The 14,953-nt window shown below is 38.7% G+C and overlaps 1 protein-coding gene across 2 annotated transcripts in view; it reads right to left on the bottom strand.

The window, feature by feature from the left end:
* The window catches only part of SH3RF1 (SH3 domain containing ring finger 1), a 154,476-nt gene that overhangs the window by 42,684 nt on the left and 96,839 nt on the right, over positions 1–14,953 (bottom strand). Inside the window, exons 7-9 of one of the 2 annotated variants that reach the window (XM_030564442.1) lie at positions 6,776–6,930; positions 3,785–3,955; positions 3,276–3,595 (exon numbers count right to left, since the gene is read on the bottom strand). In XM_030564442.1, the coding sequence (XP_030420302.1) occupies positions 3,276–3,595; positions 3,785–3,955; positions 6,776–6,930 (646 nt within the window). The remainder of the gene's footprint in view (positions 1–3,275; positions 3,596–3,784; positions 3,956–6,775; positions 6,931–14,953) is intronic. The other variant, XM_030564444.1, reaches the window with a different exon arrangement.

The raw sequence follows: 14,953 nt of genomic DNA, 5'->3' as shown, positions 1-14,953 counted from the left end.
GTTAGAGCTCAGCTCTCTCCAAGGAGATGGAGAGTGGCAAGAAATTCTGACTCATACAAGCCTGAAAACTGCTCCCCTTCCAATGGTGGGGCCATCGGTACCAGAGCATGCATGCCCAATGGTTAGAGATGAGAGAGTTCCTGAGACATTGAAGTAGTAGTATCTTCTGGTGTTGTAATGTCCCTCAGGAGGGCTGGGCTGGAAAGGATGAGAGACTAAGCTGCAGATAAGGAAGGATGATATACTTTGGTGTAATATATGTCTCTGCATGGCCCAGTGTCTGGGGTGGGGCTGCGGGTTTCTGATGGGTCAGAACCAATGGTTCCAGTATGTCTTGAGAGCTAGTGTGTTCCTTAGATGAGCGAGCCAGTATCAACAATCCAGACCAGCACTCTTAAAACGAAATGGCAGATGATGGTCCTTGTATTATGGAGCTGGCGTCACCAACAGAATCAGAGGAGTTTTCTTTTTGCATGCTGTACCCTCCAACTTCGGTGTTTTCAGCATGCTGGTCCCTTAGGATCCACACACAAAGGCTCACCTGACTTTGACAGGCTCATGAAGTGATCGTGTTTCTTGTGGACAGTACAGGACAGGGTTCTGTCCTTGCGACCATGAGAGTGCACTGTACTCTTACGGGAAGACTTGGAGAGAGAGTCTTTGGGCTTAGGAGCTGCAGACTCTGCTTTTAAACTCATGCTTGGAGGGATGCAGCATGTCTCTGGGGTCCTATGTACAGAGGGTCTCCCTTGCTCAGTTCAGAATGGTGCTTCAGCCTTCTTCATAAGGTGTTTCCTTGGACAAAACTCACAAGCTCTGTGCGTTCTTGGTGGAAACAAGACACAAATACTGCACTGAGTAGAAACATGCATCTCATCCAAGCCACAGAAGCAATCCTGGTGATGGTTGCTCTCAGAGAAGACATGAGGGCAAGAGATACAATTCTTCAACCCCAGGACTCTGGGCATAGTCCCTGATTATGGGGAGGGAGTCCCCAGAATGGGGAAAAACAAGCCATACTAACAATAATACACAGTTATATAGTATTTTAAAAGCTATTAAGTATAAAACTGTTTACAAATCTATTTGCAGATTCTACCAAGAGAAAAAGCAGCAGAAATCTGTGGACACAGGGACTCTGACTCAGGTCATGTGGCAGTAAGAAGGAACTGGCAAGACACAGGACTGCATTGCCTCTTATGTCCTTGGTCAGGAGCACAAGGAGATCTACTGTTCATGTGTGGGCCAATGGACACTGCTTGTAAGAATTTCTGGACTTGGGTGCATGGCACAGATGTGTATCCATGTGTGGAATACACACAGGGACCAGGACCCGGACAACTCATCTGTTTTCTCATAAAACAAAAACTTATCTTCAAAAAGTAAGTCCTCTATGCTTTGTTAGACCTCAGGAACTTTGCCAGGGCTAGCTGAGGCCATAATCATAGAAGTGGTGTACATCACATCCAGTGTTGACTGTAGTGACATCTTTGCCACTAGATAGCCTTCCGCAATGAAAGCTTAAAACAATTACCTGGAGGATTTCTAGCAGCTTATCCATAAATTTGGATATAGCCTCCTAATTCACAAAATTATATTTTGATGATAACACTTGCTGATTAGAAATGTACATTTGTAAAAACACGGTTGAATGAATTTTCCTTCCCATTAAATCTAACCTCTTTGTCTTTAGGCATGGACTTATACCTTCCCTGTCACAGCCTCTTGCTTGATGCTGTAAAGACAAGAGAGTTAGGGGCTGGATGTGAGTGAAAGCACTTGAAACCCTGCAGAGGGACACAATACCTCTCATCAGTACACTTCACTGTGGGCAGCAAGGGAGTTAGAGTATGCCACAAAGTCTTCATAGGTTCCATAAGCACTTCATTTACAGAGAGCGAGACCTACTCTTCCTGAAACTGACAGCTGGAGAAGGACCATCAACGTATGAATGTTCTCCTGAACAAACTCAGCGTGAATGCTCTAAGCTGTAACTATTGGCCTCAGGATATCTTGATATGACTTAAAATCTTCTGGCACAAGATAATTGTGGAATCATTCAGTGAGGGGGAAAAGGAAGGAAGAGAAGATAATCACATCTCCTGCAGCAACACCCGCCCCTGTAAAATTGGTTTAGGCTGAACTAGTTCAGAGGGAGCAGCCTCAGCCTGTCTGCAGTGTAGGTGGCTCAAGAGGGGAGAATACCAAAGGGACTGGTGACCTTGCCGTGGACTGAGCACATGATGAGGACTTTGCAGATTGAGGAACATCCCAAAGGTTCCAAAGAGGCTACTGAGGATAAGGATATGGTATTGACAGGCAGTGTTTCAAATCTGCTAAGGGCATCAAACCAGGCTAAATCCTACTTAACTAAATTACTACTAACTAGCTAAATACCAGGAGTTCATTAAAACTAGCTAAATACACAAGCTCACAGCAAAGCACCATGACAGTAAAGCATGAGACAGATACCACACAGAGTGCTTCAACTCAAACAGCAGGGAGTGAGAAGGAACTGAAAGGGGTCAAGGTAGCACTGCCCTTAAATAGCCATGGGAGAGGCTACGAAGGGCCAGAAGGCACGCCCTAAGTGTACTGCTAATCAAAGTTCTCTGGCCCTGGCATGCTAGAGATTAGCACACCTGAGTGGAATACACATCTGCAACCACTTGAAGAATTAATCGAAGCCTGATACTTTACCACTTGCATTGGCCAACATCTGCTCTAGTATTTCTGCTACTAGTGACACTTTCAGGCTACTTATTGGGACCCTTTTGCAACACTATGTAACCACAGCATCTAGTACTTGATTCCCCTGTTCCCCCTATATTTCAGTTTGGGCAGACTGAGTCAACACTGTAGCAATTCACTCTCATCTGGCTAAGACAGACATGATTCACAAATCTGATACAGCTCCACCTAGGGTAGGAGCCAGATGTCTTTTCTCTCACTTAGGAAAGGAACGGTCACTAAATGCTATGTATATTTTAATAGCTCCACTTTAACAGACCGTTTTCGCCTCCCCACCCCCCCAACGTCTCCTGAAGTGCTATGAAAGCTTCAACAGGTAGTTTAGGAGAGACGGGGCCTGGCCTGGACTCTGCAGCACAAAAATTTTGTATTACGTTGGATTCGTTTTTCTGCCTTGCATTCATGAGCACAATGAATGACTAAGCAATTCCAGAAAGGTGTATTAGAGTTTCAGAAATTATCTGCCTCTTAAAAAATAAATAAATAAATAAATAAATAAAATCGATCCACATTATCTGACTGACCTCTTGCATCAGTGAATTTCACAGGCTGACTGTTCGGTGTGAAGCACAAGTTCTTTTTACCTGTTCTAACAGTACTGCGAGCCTGGTTGACTGTCATTTGCCCCGACATATGCATAAGAACCTTGGTTTGTGGACTAGTTTGGATATGTGCCGCAGAAACCACAGCAGCTGGGACCACATTGGAATGGACTGTCATGCCGTTCCCCTGAAGTTTCTGTGATATTCCACCAGCAGTGGAAGGACTGACCATGGTCATCACTCGTGCTGTCTGGCCAGCAGTAGACATGGGGACTTTTGCTTGCGAAGCACTTGTCACCGTCCTGCCAAAATTAAAAAGCCCTTTGATTCAATTATTTAAAAAAAAAAAACCCAAACATAAGTAATTACTAAAAGGCGATGCCCTTCATATCATTAGATGGTTTTAGATTTAAGTATAACATACAAATCAGTGTGAACAACTAGAAACAAAGTAAACTATTCAGACACTTGCTTAAAAAGAAAAATCATACCTTGTGATTGGTGCCACATAATTGCCAGGGAAAACACCAATCTTGCTTGTATGCATGGAGGTTCCTTTGAACCAGCCATCTTGACAACGTTCAAACACTAAAAACATCTCCCCCTTTCGCAGTTCCAGTTCATCCTCTTTTCGAGGACTGTATGGATATATGGCAATATACCTAGAAGAAAGGAAAGCACATGAATCTCTCTTTATCTAATGTTTAAACTAAGGCTGTCAATCGCAGTTAACTCAATTAGCTCAAAAGAAATTAACTCAATTAAAAAATTAATCGCCATTAATCGCAGTGTTAAGCAATAATAGAATATCCATTGAAATTTATTATTAAGTTATTATTAATATTTTGAATGCTTTTCTACATTTTCAAATTTATTGATTTCAGTTACAACACACAATATGAAGTGTACAGTGTTCTTTTTTTAAAATAAATATTTGCACTGTAAAAAACAAATATTTTTCAGTTCATCTCATAAAAGTACTGTACTGCAATCTCTATCGTGAAAGTGCAACTTACAAAGGTAGATTTTTTTGTTGTTACATAACTGTACTCAAAAACAAAACAACATAAAATTTTAGAGCCTACAAGTCCACTCAATCCTACTTGTTCAGCCAGTCACTAAGACAAACAAGTTGTTTACCTTTATAGGAGATAATTCTGCCCCCTTCTTATTTACTTTCTCTCTCTATATATAATATACATTATATATTACATTTATATACGAATTCTTTGATCTTTTTTACAGTGCTAATATTTGTAATAAAAAATAATAATATAAAGTGAGCACTGTACACTTTGTATTCTGTGTTGTACTTGAAATCAATATATTTGAAAATGTAGAAAATAGCCAAAAATATTTAAATAAATGCTATTGTATTATTAAGTGTGATTACAACTGATTTTCATTTTTTTTAATCTCATGATTAATTGCAATTAATTTTTTTAATTGTTTCACACCCCTAGTTTAAACATAAAAAGGTACAAAATCACTTTCTTCCACTTTCCTGACTGGGTAACAGTTCAAAGTGAAGGGCAACAATTAAAGATTTTAGCATGACAGGTGCTGAGATATCATAATCCCAAGAAAAGCCCATGCCATCTAATGATACACCATCAATCATCTTGTGGCAACTATAAAAAGAACTGCTATTAAGGGAAAAGTATTATGTTAAAATTTTAATCAGTTGTTGTGTGTTCCTTGCTAGTGTATGTTATTAAAATTAATGTACATTAGAAATTAACTGAAAATATGAATTGTAAATTTTGTTATTTACTGTAGTTTCTTTTTCTGGGTTTCCTAGCCATTAAATTCTTCTCCATGCTTTCCCCCACCACTTTTTTTCCTTTCTGTGAGTATTTATATTTGGGAACGAAAGACCAGATTCAGAAATAAACAAAATACTTCTGAATCAACTTTTTCTTTTTAAATCAGAGAACTGGGTCCCTACAGTGCAATTGAAGTGCTGGAGGAAAATGTGCTATGTTGCTGGAAGCTTACGTCTACAGAGTGGCTGCTGTTTCACTTTTAAAACTCACTTGTTTTCTCCTGAGAAGCTACAGCTTAATGTAACAACTCTGGAATCATGACTAGGGGAGGAATGGGGGGAGGAGTGTCAGTTATGCCCTCTCCTTTTCTGCGTTTTTTTTTTTAAAGATGTATTTTACAACTTCCAAACTTAGCTTTTTGAAAATAAAAATAAAACAGATACTTCTACAATTCTGTGCTGGATATTATTAGGGACATTTCCCAGTACTGTAGGATTTCTTATTGCCATTTTAGAACGGGAGAAATTGTCTGCTCGTCATCTTTCTTCTATGCTCTGCACCAGGGTAAAGTGAAAAGCAAGCTTTTTTGTTTTTGTTTTTTACTTTAAAATATATGTGTTTATATCAGACCCATGGGAAATAATACCGACAAATAGGTTATAGTATTTTTCAAAAATACAAAGGCCCCCCTTTTGAAAAAGGGCCCATCACTGCATACGCTGGCTGGGAAGTCAACGAACCTTTCCACTCTCATTCTCAGGGAGAGACAAAAGAAGGGAAGAAAAAAAGGAGGCTTTACAAAATTTTCTCAGTGTGGGCAAAATTGGTCCTATGTGCACTGACTAAATGAAGAGGGTATTTTTGTCCCCTTCCCTCCTATATCAAACCTTTACTGCTTCCATCGGTCCAGCAATTTGTGCAGTCCCCCAACTGTATAATCTACTTTTCCAGATTGCTCATACAATGAAATTTTCAGGAAGAGAAATGTTGTCAGGACCACATGTTATATATAAAATATTTTTCACCTGGCAATATTACTCCTATTTTCTTGTATTACAAGAGTGAAGACATAATACTAGCTAGCAGCTTTCTGTCTTCGTTCCAAACTGCCACCCACTAATTAACTTAACTGTAGAATCCTCAGTCGAACTGCACTTGCAACCTGCACAGGCAGCCTGACAATGAGATGATAATATAACATGCAAAACAAGATACAACGATTTCTGTGTTCTAGCATAAATTATTCTACAGGGGGATGGTCTTTTGATTCCTTTTATAGTAGATGACATTGAAGAAACTCACTCAGGACATTGCCACTTGTGAATTAGGTAGTCCTTATCCCTCACTCAAGGAAAAGAAAAGTACATTCACTCTCTACATGATGAATTTTCCATATATTTGTACTTTATCCACATAATACAACGCAGCAGCATGCTATTATATTTACCTATGCTATAAATAGCCTTCAGCACGAAGACTGTTAGGGGAGATCACGTATCAACTCCATTGTGTTGCTTTTGTTTCCTAATTATACACACCACTTTCTGGGAATTTTATCAGGAGTCAGGCCAGCTGGTGAGTCATGAACATGTTCCAGTTTAGATCTGAAATGACTTGTCTTACTATATTTTCTTCTCCTCTTTCTCCTTCCCTTCACACTTCCCTTCTGCTCACTCCTCAAACTCACAACTGGTAACACATTTCAATTTCACTTACACACTTGGTCGAGACTGTGGCCGTAAATGTGCTGTTTGGTCAGTTGATCCTGATGCAGGCCTTTGTACTACTCCCGAAGAAGGCAGCCCTGAAGATGTTGAAACAATGATTGTGGCAGACAAAAGAGGTGGTGGTGGAAGGGGAGGATTCATATTCTAGTATTAAAAGAATAAAAAGAGCAAGAGAAAATAGAGTGTGTTAAGATACTGAAAAAAGATCTTTAACAGTAAACTAGTTGAGCACAGCATTCTACCATCAGTTAGCAAGCCATAACTGGATAACGAGGTTAGTCTCTCTTTTCCCAGTTTAAGATCTTGAATTCACCATAGCCAGTTAAGGAAACAGGCAAACAACTTCACAGGGGAAGCTGAAAGTATTGTTTCTAATTATAACAAACAACATTTTCATGAGAATTCTTAACAAGAATCCAGAAGCCTTCCAAGAGGTAGGTTTTACATCCTACTGCTGAATAGACTTAAATTCCTGGTTGTTTTTGTAGCCTGAAGCTGAAATGCAATACACAATTCAGCTGCAGTTCACCCAAAACCGCTCCTTCTAGTGGAAAATTCCCTTTGATGTGTGGGCTACAAAAAGCAAGACAATAATAGACCACAGTCACTGTGCTATTGTTGCCACTTTCATTTATTCTTCTATTTAGAAGTGCCAGCTTTTGAAATTCAGTATTATCAAGACTGGTAATCTTTAACAAGCACACCAGTGAAAAGCTGCAGTTCCTTTACAGGCAGATCCTAACGGGGGTTCTGCCTACAGGATTCCATTCCTTTTGAAAATCAATAGAGTAATTGTTACCTTCTGATCTATAAAACCTCAGATAATTCTTTAGGAGTCTGCGTATAGTCACTCTTGGGAAAACAAGCTCACAAAGGGGCACTGCCCCCCAAACCCCTCTTTGAATCATACCATGTAAGAATTCATTGCAACCCTGCCCCCCTCCTCCCAGTATATGATACAGAAAGCATAAACTATTTTCACCTATCAACTCTACTATAAAACAATCCCTTAATTTCTAAACAAATTCTGAACCATTCCATTGTTCATTCAGTTTTGAAGACCTCCAATTAAAAATATACATTGACAAAATGTATTGTATGCCTGTCTGCTCCAGTGCCTCAGCACATAAATATAAATTGCTACCACGACATTCAGAATTAAAATTACATTCGATCAGATTTTTTGGCTGCACACTGATTTGCTAAGTTTCTTCTTTCACATTTTTCTAAGAAAATATTCATACAAGATGCCATAGCACCACACACAGTGAGATTATCACCATACTACATTCAATGTATTAATAAAAGATAGATAGCTTCATAAAACGCAATCTTGCACTTTCAGTATTCAGTAATGAACTATGTGTTCATAGTTTTCAAAACCTAGCAGAAATGATCACATATCATCCAGCCTTATAAGCACAATTTAATTAAAATTTATTCCTCCAAAATGTTTAATAATGGTGTGATCCGTAAGGTAAGCTGCGAAACAGTTATACCTTATTTTCTCTTAAATCTTCTTCTGATTATATATACAGCCTTGTGATTTCCAAATAAACCAACTGTACCCACGACAGAACATACATGACCTCCCAGAATAATGTAATATGTGCTATGCTAGCAACAGCTATTTACATTGGCCAGATAATATCCATTTAGGATTCTAGACCAGTGAAACAAAAAAACCCCAAGGTTTTAAAAAATGTTTGGTACTGGATAACAGAACTACTTTATATTATTTTTGTTGACAAAGTTATTTATAGTCCAGTTATATAAAGGACAAGAGATCATTTGGAATGTACAAATTCAGTTACTTTCTTAACACTTGAACTGTAACTGTAATGTAGTTCAACACCTTAAGTAACTATAATTATGTTTGCCTACCAAAAATTTGACAACAGTTAGACTGCTGGCATATTGACACAACTGCATATCACGCTGACCAATATTGTCTCAGGCCTGGTCTATACTACAAAGTTACGCTGACATAGATGCACGACAAGGATTGCAGGGGTGGTGGGCACATGCTACACTAAAAAAGCCCAAGTGTAGACACAACTATGCTGAAAGAAGAGTGCTTCTGCCAGCATAGCTAATGTTATTTGGGGAGATAGTATTACCATACTGATAGAAAAATATCTGTCAGCAAACACAGTATCTACAATAGAGGGCTACGCCAGCATAGGCTCTGGAGTATGGACATGGCCTTATTGTTTCCTTGTATCCCCTTTGTCTCCATCTGTTGTTTCTTGCCTTAAACTGAAGGTAAATCTAGACTTATGGTGGAGTGTAGAGTACAGATATTGAATGCCAAGCTTGCATGGGTGTAAATAACAGTGTTGATGCTGAGGCATGGCTCAGAATAGATAACTAGAGTGCCCTATATGCTTGAACCTTAGGCAATAAATCCTACATAGGCCTCTACAAGCCAAAGGAGTACATTGAACATCTACACATATTTTTAGCAATGTAATATCCCACCACTGCCCCAATGCTGGAGCCTTTCCCTGCCACACTGAAAGGCTCTGGCAGCAAGGAAAGGCTCCGGTAGTGGGGTGGCAGCGGAGAAAGGCTCCAGCAGCAGGGAAAGGTTCTCGCAACTCCTGTACTCTCTACATGCTGCTGTAAGCGTAGACAGCCTATGGAGCTATGCTCACATTAGCTCTGAAGTGTATACCTGGCCTCTTTGTTTCCTTGTACTCCCCTTTCTGCCTCCATTTGTTGTTTCTTGTCTTATACTTAAGATGGAAAGCCCTGTGATTTATGCAGTGCCTAGCCAATGGAGTCCTGGTCCAGGATTGGGGCCCCTAAGCACTATGGTAATACAAACACCATAGTAATAGTAACAATACTAATAATGTAAACTAGTATTCGCAACAGCCAACAAAAACACAATATCCTCTTATGTCTATCCTATATGAGAGAGGTCAACTATAAGTCCTTGGAAATTAATCCTGAAAATATGCAACATATATTCACACATAATATGCAGGCACCACCAGTTTACACTTTAATTATCTTCTAAAATGTGTATCCTTCTTGGAGATGTATTTTACATGAATACATGTCATAAAGAGAGTTCTTATTTTTTTAAAGTACAATTCCCCACAACATTTTATTCTGTTCAATTCAGGTTGTTATGCTGTCTTCGCCATTGTCTAGTCCTATAGGGATAAAACCTGCAGCGAGCTGCAACTCAATTAAACTTCATGAGACTTGGCAAGTACTTGGAAATCTAAACAGAATACCTGATTGTAGACAAAAAATGCTCCACAAATTGCTCTGCTCCAACTTAATAAACTAGATCCAAATGCTTTAGCCAAATTTTCAGAAATTTTGGCATTCAGACTTCTCTTGGAGATAGTGAGAGACAAATCTGCCTCTAGTTCAAGCCAAGTCTGACAGTTCCTACATTCAATATTTCAAACAAAAAAGCATAAAAATAAGTGAAGTAGTAAAACCTTTTATTCTGGTTAAAAAGTAATTTTTGCCTAATGAAATTCAAAAAGGAAAAAAATAGTGCTCTCTGTGACTGCATTATCACTTTCCAGCCACGAAATGCACTTCTGACTATAGAAAACAGCATTTTAAAAAAGCATTTACCATAAATTGAAGGGGTTTGAATTTTAAAAAGTACCCCCCACCTCATTCTGTTGCAAAAGAGCTAAAATTATGTGCTATTTTATTTACTTCAGGTTAAAAATTCCATATAGGCATCCCTCCTATGTTCTAGGCTCTCATAAATAATGTTAAAATTCAGATGCAAGAAACCTGCTTCTCTACCTCTATCAACTAAAGATCAGTAATCAGCTTAAATATCAAAAAATTAAAAAAGACGTAATAGCAAAGTAACAATAATATGTACAATCATCCCTCTGATCATCACCTGACACAATGTTTGGAAAAACATGTGCCTTGCATCATGCCCAGAAGGTTAATTAATTCAGGTTCAGGTCTAAGAAAATTCCTAAACTATGAACTGAACTACTAACAAAAGCCACACTGATATAAACCCTCATCACTTCTCATTGTTTTCCCCAGCTTACTGAAATTATCTTCTTTTTATAAAGCCTAAATGTCAGACAGCTAGCATTTTATTTATGCCCCCTCCTGCAGAGTTAATTGTTCCATTGAATTGGCAGGTTCAACATGAAGGAGATACAGAGCTAAATGTCATTAGCACACTAAAACATGACAGTCCTTGCTTCCTTATCAGACAGCTTCATATTCAATCACACAAGCTGTGTGTGTGACCAGGATAGAATCCTGCAGTTCTCCCTTTGGGCTAACAAATATCCCTGATTTCCCTCAGAGTCCTCCAAAGTAAAACAATGTGCTACTCTTTACTGTACACTTGTTAACATCACTTCACATTCAGCAGTATCAAAACATAGCAGCATTGACACTGCGGGATAGGAAATCATTGCCCAAACCCACCAATGTAGTTTCAGTCTTACACCAAAATCTAAAGGCAGAATGATCATGAGGCAACCAATATGACGGTGTCACAGTACGTTTCTCTTCCTCTGCTACTTCTGAATGGAATTGTTTCACTCTACTAGTGCAAATTACCTCCTTCAAAACACCTGTTAACCATCTGCATTTTTCCGGGAAAACCATGGCAAGTATCCTTCTACTATTAGAAGTTATACTATACAAATTACACCTAGATTATTATTTTGTTGCTGTTAGTGTGGAAAGAGAGAACTCCTGTTGAATTATCATTCCAGGTACAACTTTTTAAAAAACATATTCTGAATTTCTTTCAGAAACAGTGAAATTACAGGTCTTGTAAATATAAAATTAAATTTTGCCCATGCAGTACAAGTAGTTTACAATGCATGCAGCCATTACTGCAATTTGAAAATGGTCTCATTCCTAACGCTTATCTTTAAGGATTTTAGCCCAAAGTCATAAATTTCACAATTCATAGAACTTTTGGCTTTGGTCAAAACAGCATCCACAACTGGAGTATTACAAAGGGAATAAGAATAGCAGTCTTGACATTCTTTGGACCACATGTGTGTATCACCTTCCAAGACAGGAGTGCAACCACTCAATCCTAGTAGGCCTTAAACATGAGCACAGCTACAAGATCTATGGGGTCCTTAGCTCCAGGACCTCTCTCAGATTTGTCCTGGAGCCACTGGCTCTCCAGTTCAACCAAGAGGACTTGTCATACCCTCCCTAGAAAAAAACAGCACCTCTTGTCCTATAGGGGATGGAACAAGACTAACTTTTTCTCCATTAGTCCCCAAAGATATACGATAGAAATATTGTTTCACAGATTCTTTAAAGACAGACACTCTTGTTACTTGGAGGAGTTGGTTGGGACTTCCTGTTCTGACTCTTCAGTTCCTCCTCCTTTTTCTTCTCAGCTTAGTTTGTTTTAACATAAAAGGAGCTGTATTAAGTGAATTAAACCTTTTGCAATCTTTGGGTTAGTCCATAGCTAAAACAATAGCCACCGCCTTCAAGTAACGTATCAGAGATACAGAAACACAAGCTTGAAATTACTGAGTTGTTTATGGTCATCAGAGATGATAGCCAGAAACACCAATCAAAGTGTAGCAAAAGTTTTGGGATTAAAGACTCCCTGTTGCATTCAGATTCCCAAGCAATTTCCATGGTATTCAGAATCAAAGAGGAAAGTTAAAGGGAGAGCCTTAAAAATCAATAAATAAGAATCAGTGAGCTAGTTCCCACTTCTAAATACAAAAAAAGAAATTAAGCCAGCAATGCTTAACAGGTTATCAATGTCAAGAACCAACTGCTCCTATCATTAACGTTAATATTATCCAAGATACCAGGGAGGGTACTTCCAGACTCTTCAGTCCAGAGATACATAAACGTCAATTATAGGTACAAAATCTACCTTATGCAACTCCAAAACAGCCATCTGGAATTGTTAGGATCTGTCTAGCACACTATTACAAATAAGACAGGAAGTTAAGAAGCTGGAGAGAAAGGGGAATTTTCAAAGAACTACTGTGCAATCTGTGATCATAGGCTGCTTGACATGAAGAAGTGTCTATCATCATACACAGTAAAAGAATACAAGAGCCACAAGACTGCAGTTTGTATACATAAAAAGAACAAAGCTACCAGCTCACAGTTTCTTCTTACTGAAAATAAGATAACAAGAAAAAGAACAGTAAGAGTCAACAGACTTCAGTACATAAAGCCCAGGACTTCGAAGCAGACAGCAGAGAATAAATTCAGATTCCCCATAGGAATTACATGCCTTGACTAATCAGGAACCTGGTCAAAAAGAAAGAACCAGTAAAGGTTGTGAACCAATAATGGGCTACACAATAAGTCCCTATCTGAGCTACACTTACTGCTGTGGTTTAACTCTTATGGGTATTGATGCCAAGTCCTTTGTCAGGCATTTTTGAAGAAACTCCAATATAATTAAAGAAATTGGGTAGTTTTAATGACTTTCACCAACAGCAAAATAAAGTGACTTGCATGTTTGGCAACAAACATGGTGTTACTGGATCTCATGGAATAAAGAAGAATACTGGTTATGAAAGAGGAAAAAACCTTAAGACAGAATTCTGACAAGTTTCTTGAAATCACAATGTTGAATCACACACTTCTTTTTGAGATTGGGTACCTGAGCCAGAAACAAGACCTACTAGTGGACATCTGCAACGTCTCATCTTGCATGGTACAGATGGTTATGGTACTGAGTTTGTCTGACAGTTCTTACAGGTACCTTTGTGAAGGAGAGACAGAGAAGAATAAAAAGCCCGAAAATTATAAAGGCATGTTCTGGAATAGCTCGCAGGGAGTGGCAGTAGGTGCAATAGTAAGGCAGCATGGAATTAAAAAAAGATACTAACAAATCTAAGAAGAGACATCTATATCTGGATCTGGATTTCTCTCTTGAAAGAACTCTGCGGTACTGACTGTACAGTTACTTAAATTCTCTGTGTAATGTTTTGTCTCAGAAGATACATTTTTTTATGGTCGATAAGAGAAAGCTGGATCCAAAGACAGAAAATGCACATTAAGTGCGCCTTATCTGAGCTAGACAACTACTGTTGTATTGTCTGTACTCACTAGCACTGTCTTCCATATCAAGATGTCTCTAACAGCTGAAAGAACCTTCCTCAGAGTACAGGGCATGGACTAGAGACAAAACTACTAATGTTAGACATATTTACACCAGCAGGACTAGATAACTTGCATCCAAGAGTTCTAAAAGAGCAGGCCAATAAGCTCTCTGGACTGTTATAGTTGATTTTTAATAAGTCTTGGAACACTGGGGAAGTTCCAGAGGACTGGAACAAAGCTAATGTATCAATATTTTAAAAAGATCATCAGGATTATCCCACTTAATTATAGGCTTATCAGCCTGACTTCAATTCCAGGCAAACAATGCAACAGATGACATGGAACTTGGTTAATAAAGAATTAAAGGAGGGTAATATAACTCATGTCAGCTAGTCTATGTTTAAGGAAAATAAATCTTGTCAAACTAAATTGGTATAATTTTAGATGAGACTATTTAATTGGTCAATAATAGTGTTGATGTAGTATACTAAAAACTTTGATAAGGCATTTGATTTGGTAAAAATATTTTGATTAAGAAACTGGAATGATACAAAATCAGCAAGGCACATATGAAATGGATTTAAAAACTGGCTGACAGCTCTCAAAATGTACTTCTAAATGGGGAGTCATTATTGAGTTGGTGTATTTCTAGTAGGGTCCCACAGGGATCAGCAATGTTATCATCAATGACCTGAGTCAACCTGTGCAAGACAGAGCTTACGCTTGTGGGCTGAGCAAAAAGTTCACAGCCACAGTGCAGTCTCCTTTGGTTGAGCCACAATCAAAAAATTCAGTCTGTAGTTTAGGAATGCTCTTGGATTAAAGTGAATTAATTCTAAAATCTCACCTAATAGCATTTCTACCATCTCCAGGTGGCTAGAAGACTCAATCCCATCCTTCCAAATGATGATGTGGCCTCAGTTATTTGCACCTTTGTTGCCTCTCAGCTGAACTACAGCAATGTGGGTATGGCGTCTTCACAACTCACGAAACTCCAACTGCTACAGAATGCTGTAGTCTCTTCTCAGCAACACTAACTACCGTGTACACATCAAACTTGTCCCCCACTTCCCACACTGGTTTCCCATAGAATAATTAAGCAAGT

The sequence above is a fragment of the Gopherus evgoodei genome, chromosome 5 (genome assembly GCF_007399415.2).
Source record: "Gopherus evgoodei ecotype Sinaloan lineage chromosome 5, rGopEvg1_v1.p, whole genome shotgun sequence".
In the NCBI taxonomy this organism is placed as follows: Eukaryota; Metazoa; Chordata; order Testudines; family Testudinidae; genus Gopherus; species Gopherus evgoodei.
This window is presented reverse-complemented; position numbering and strand designations above follow the sequence as displayed.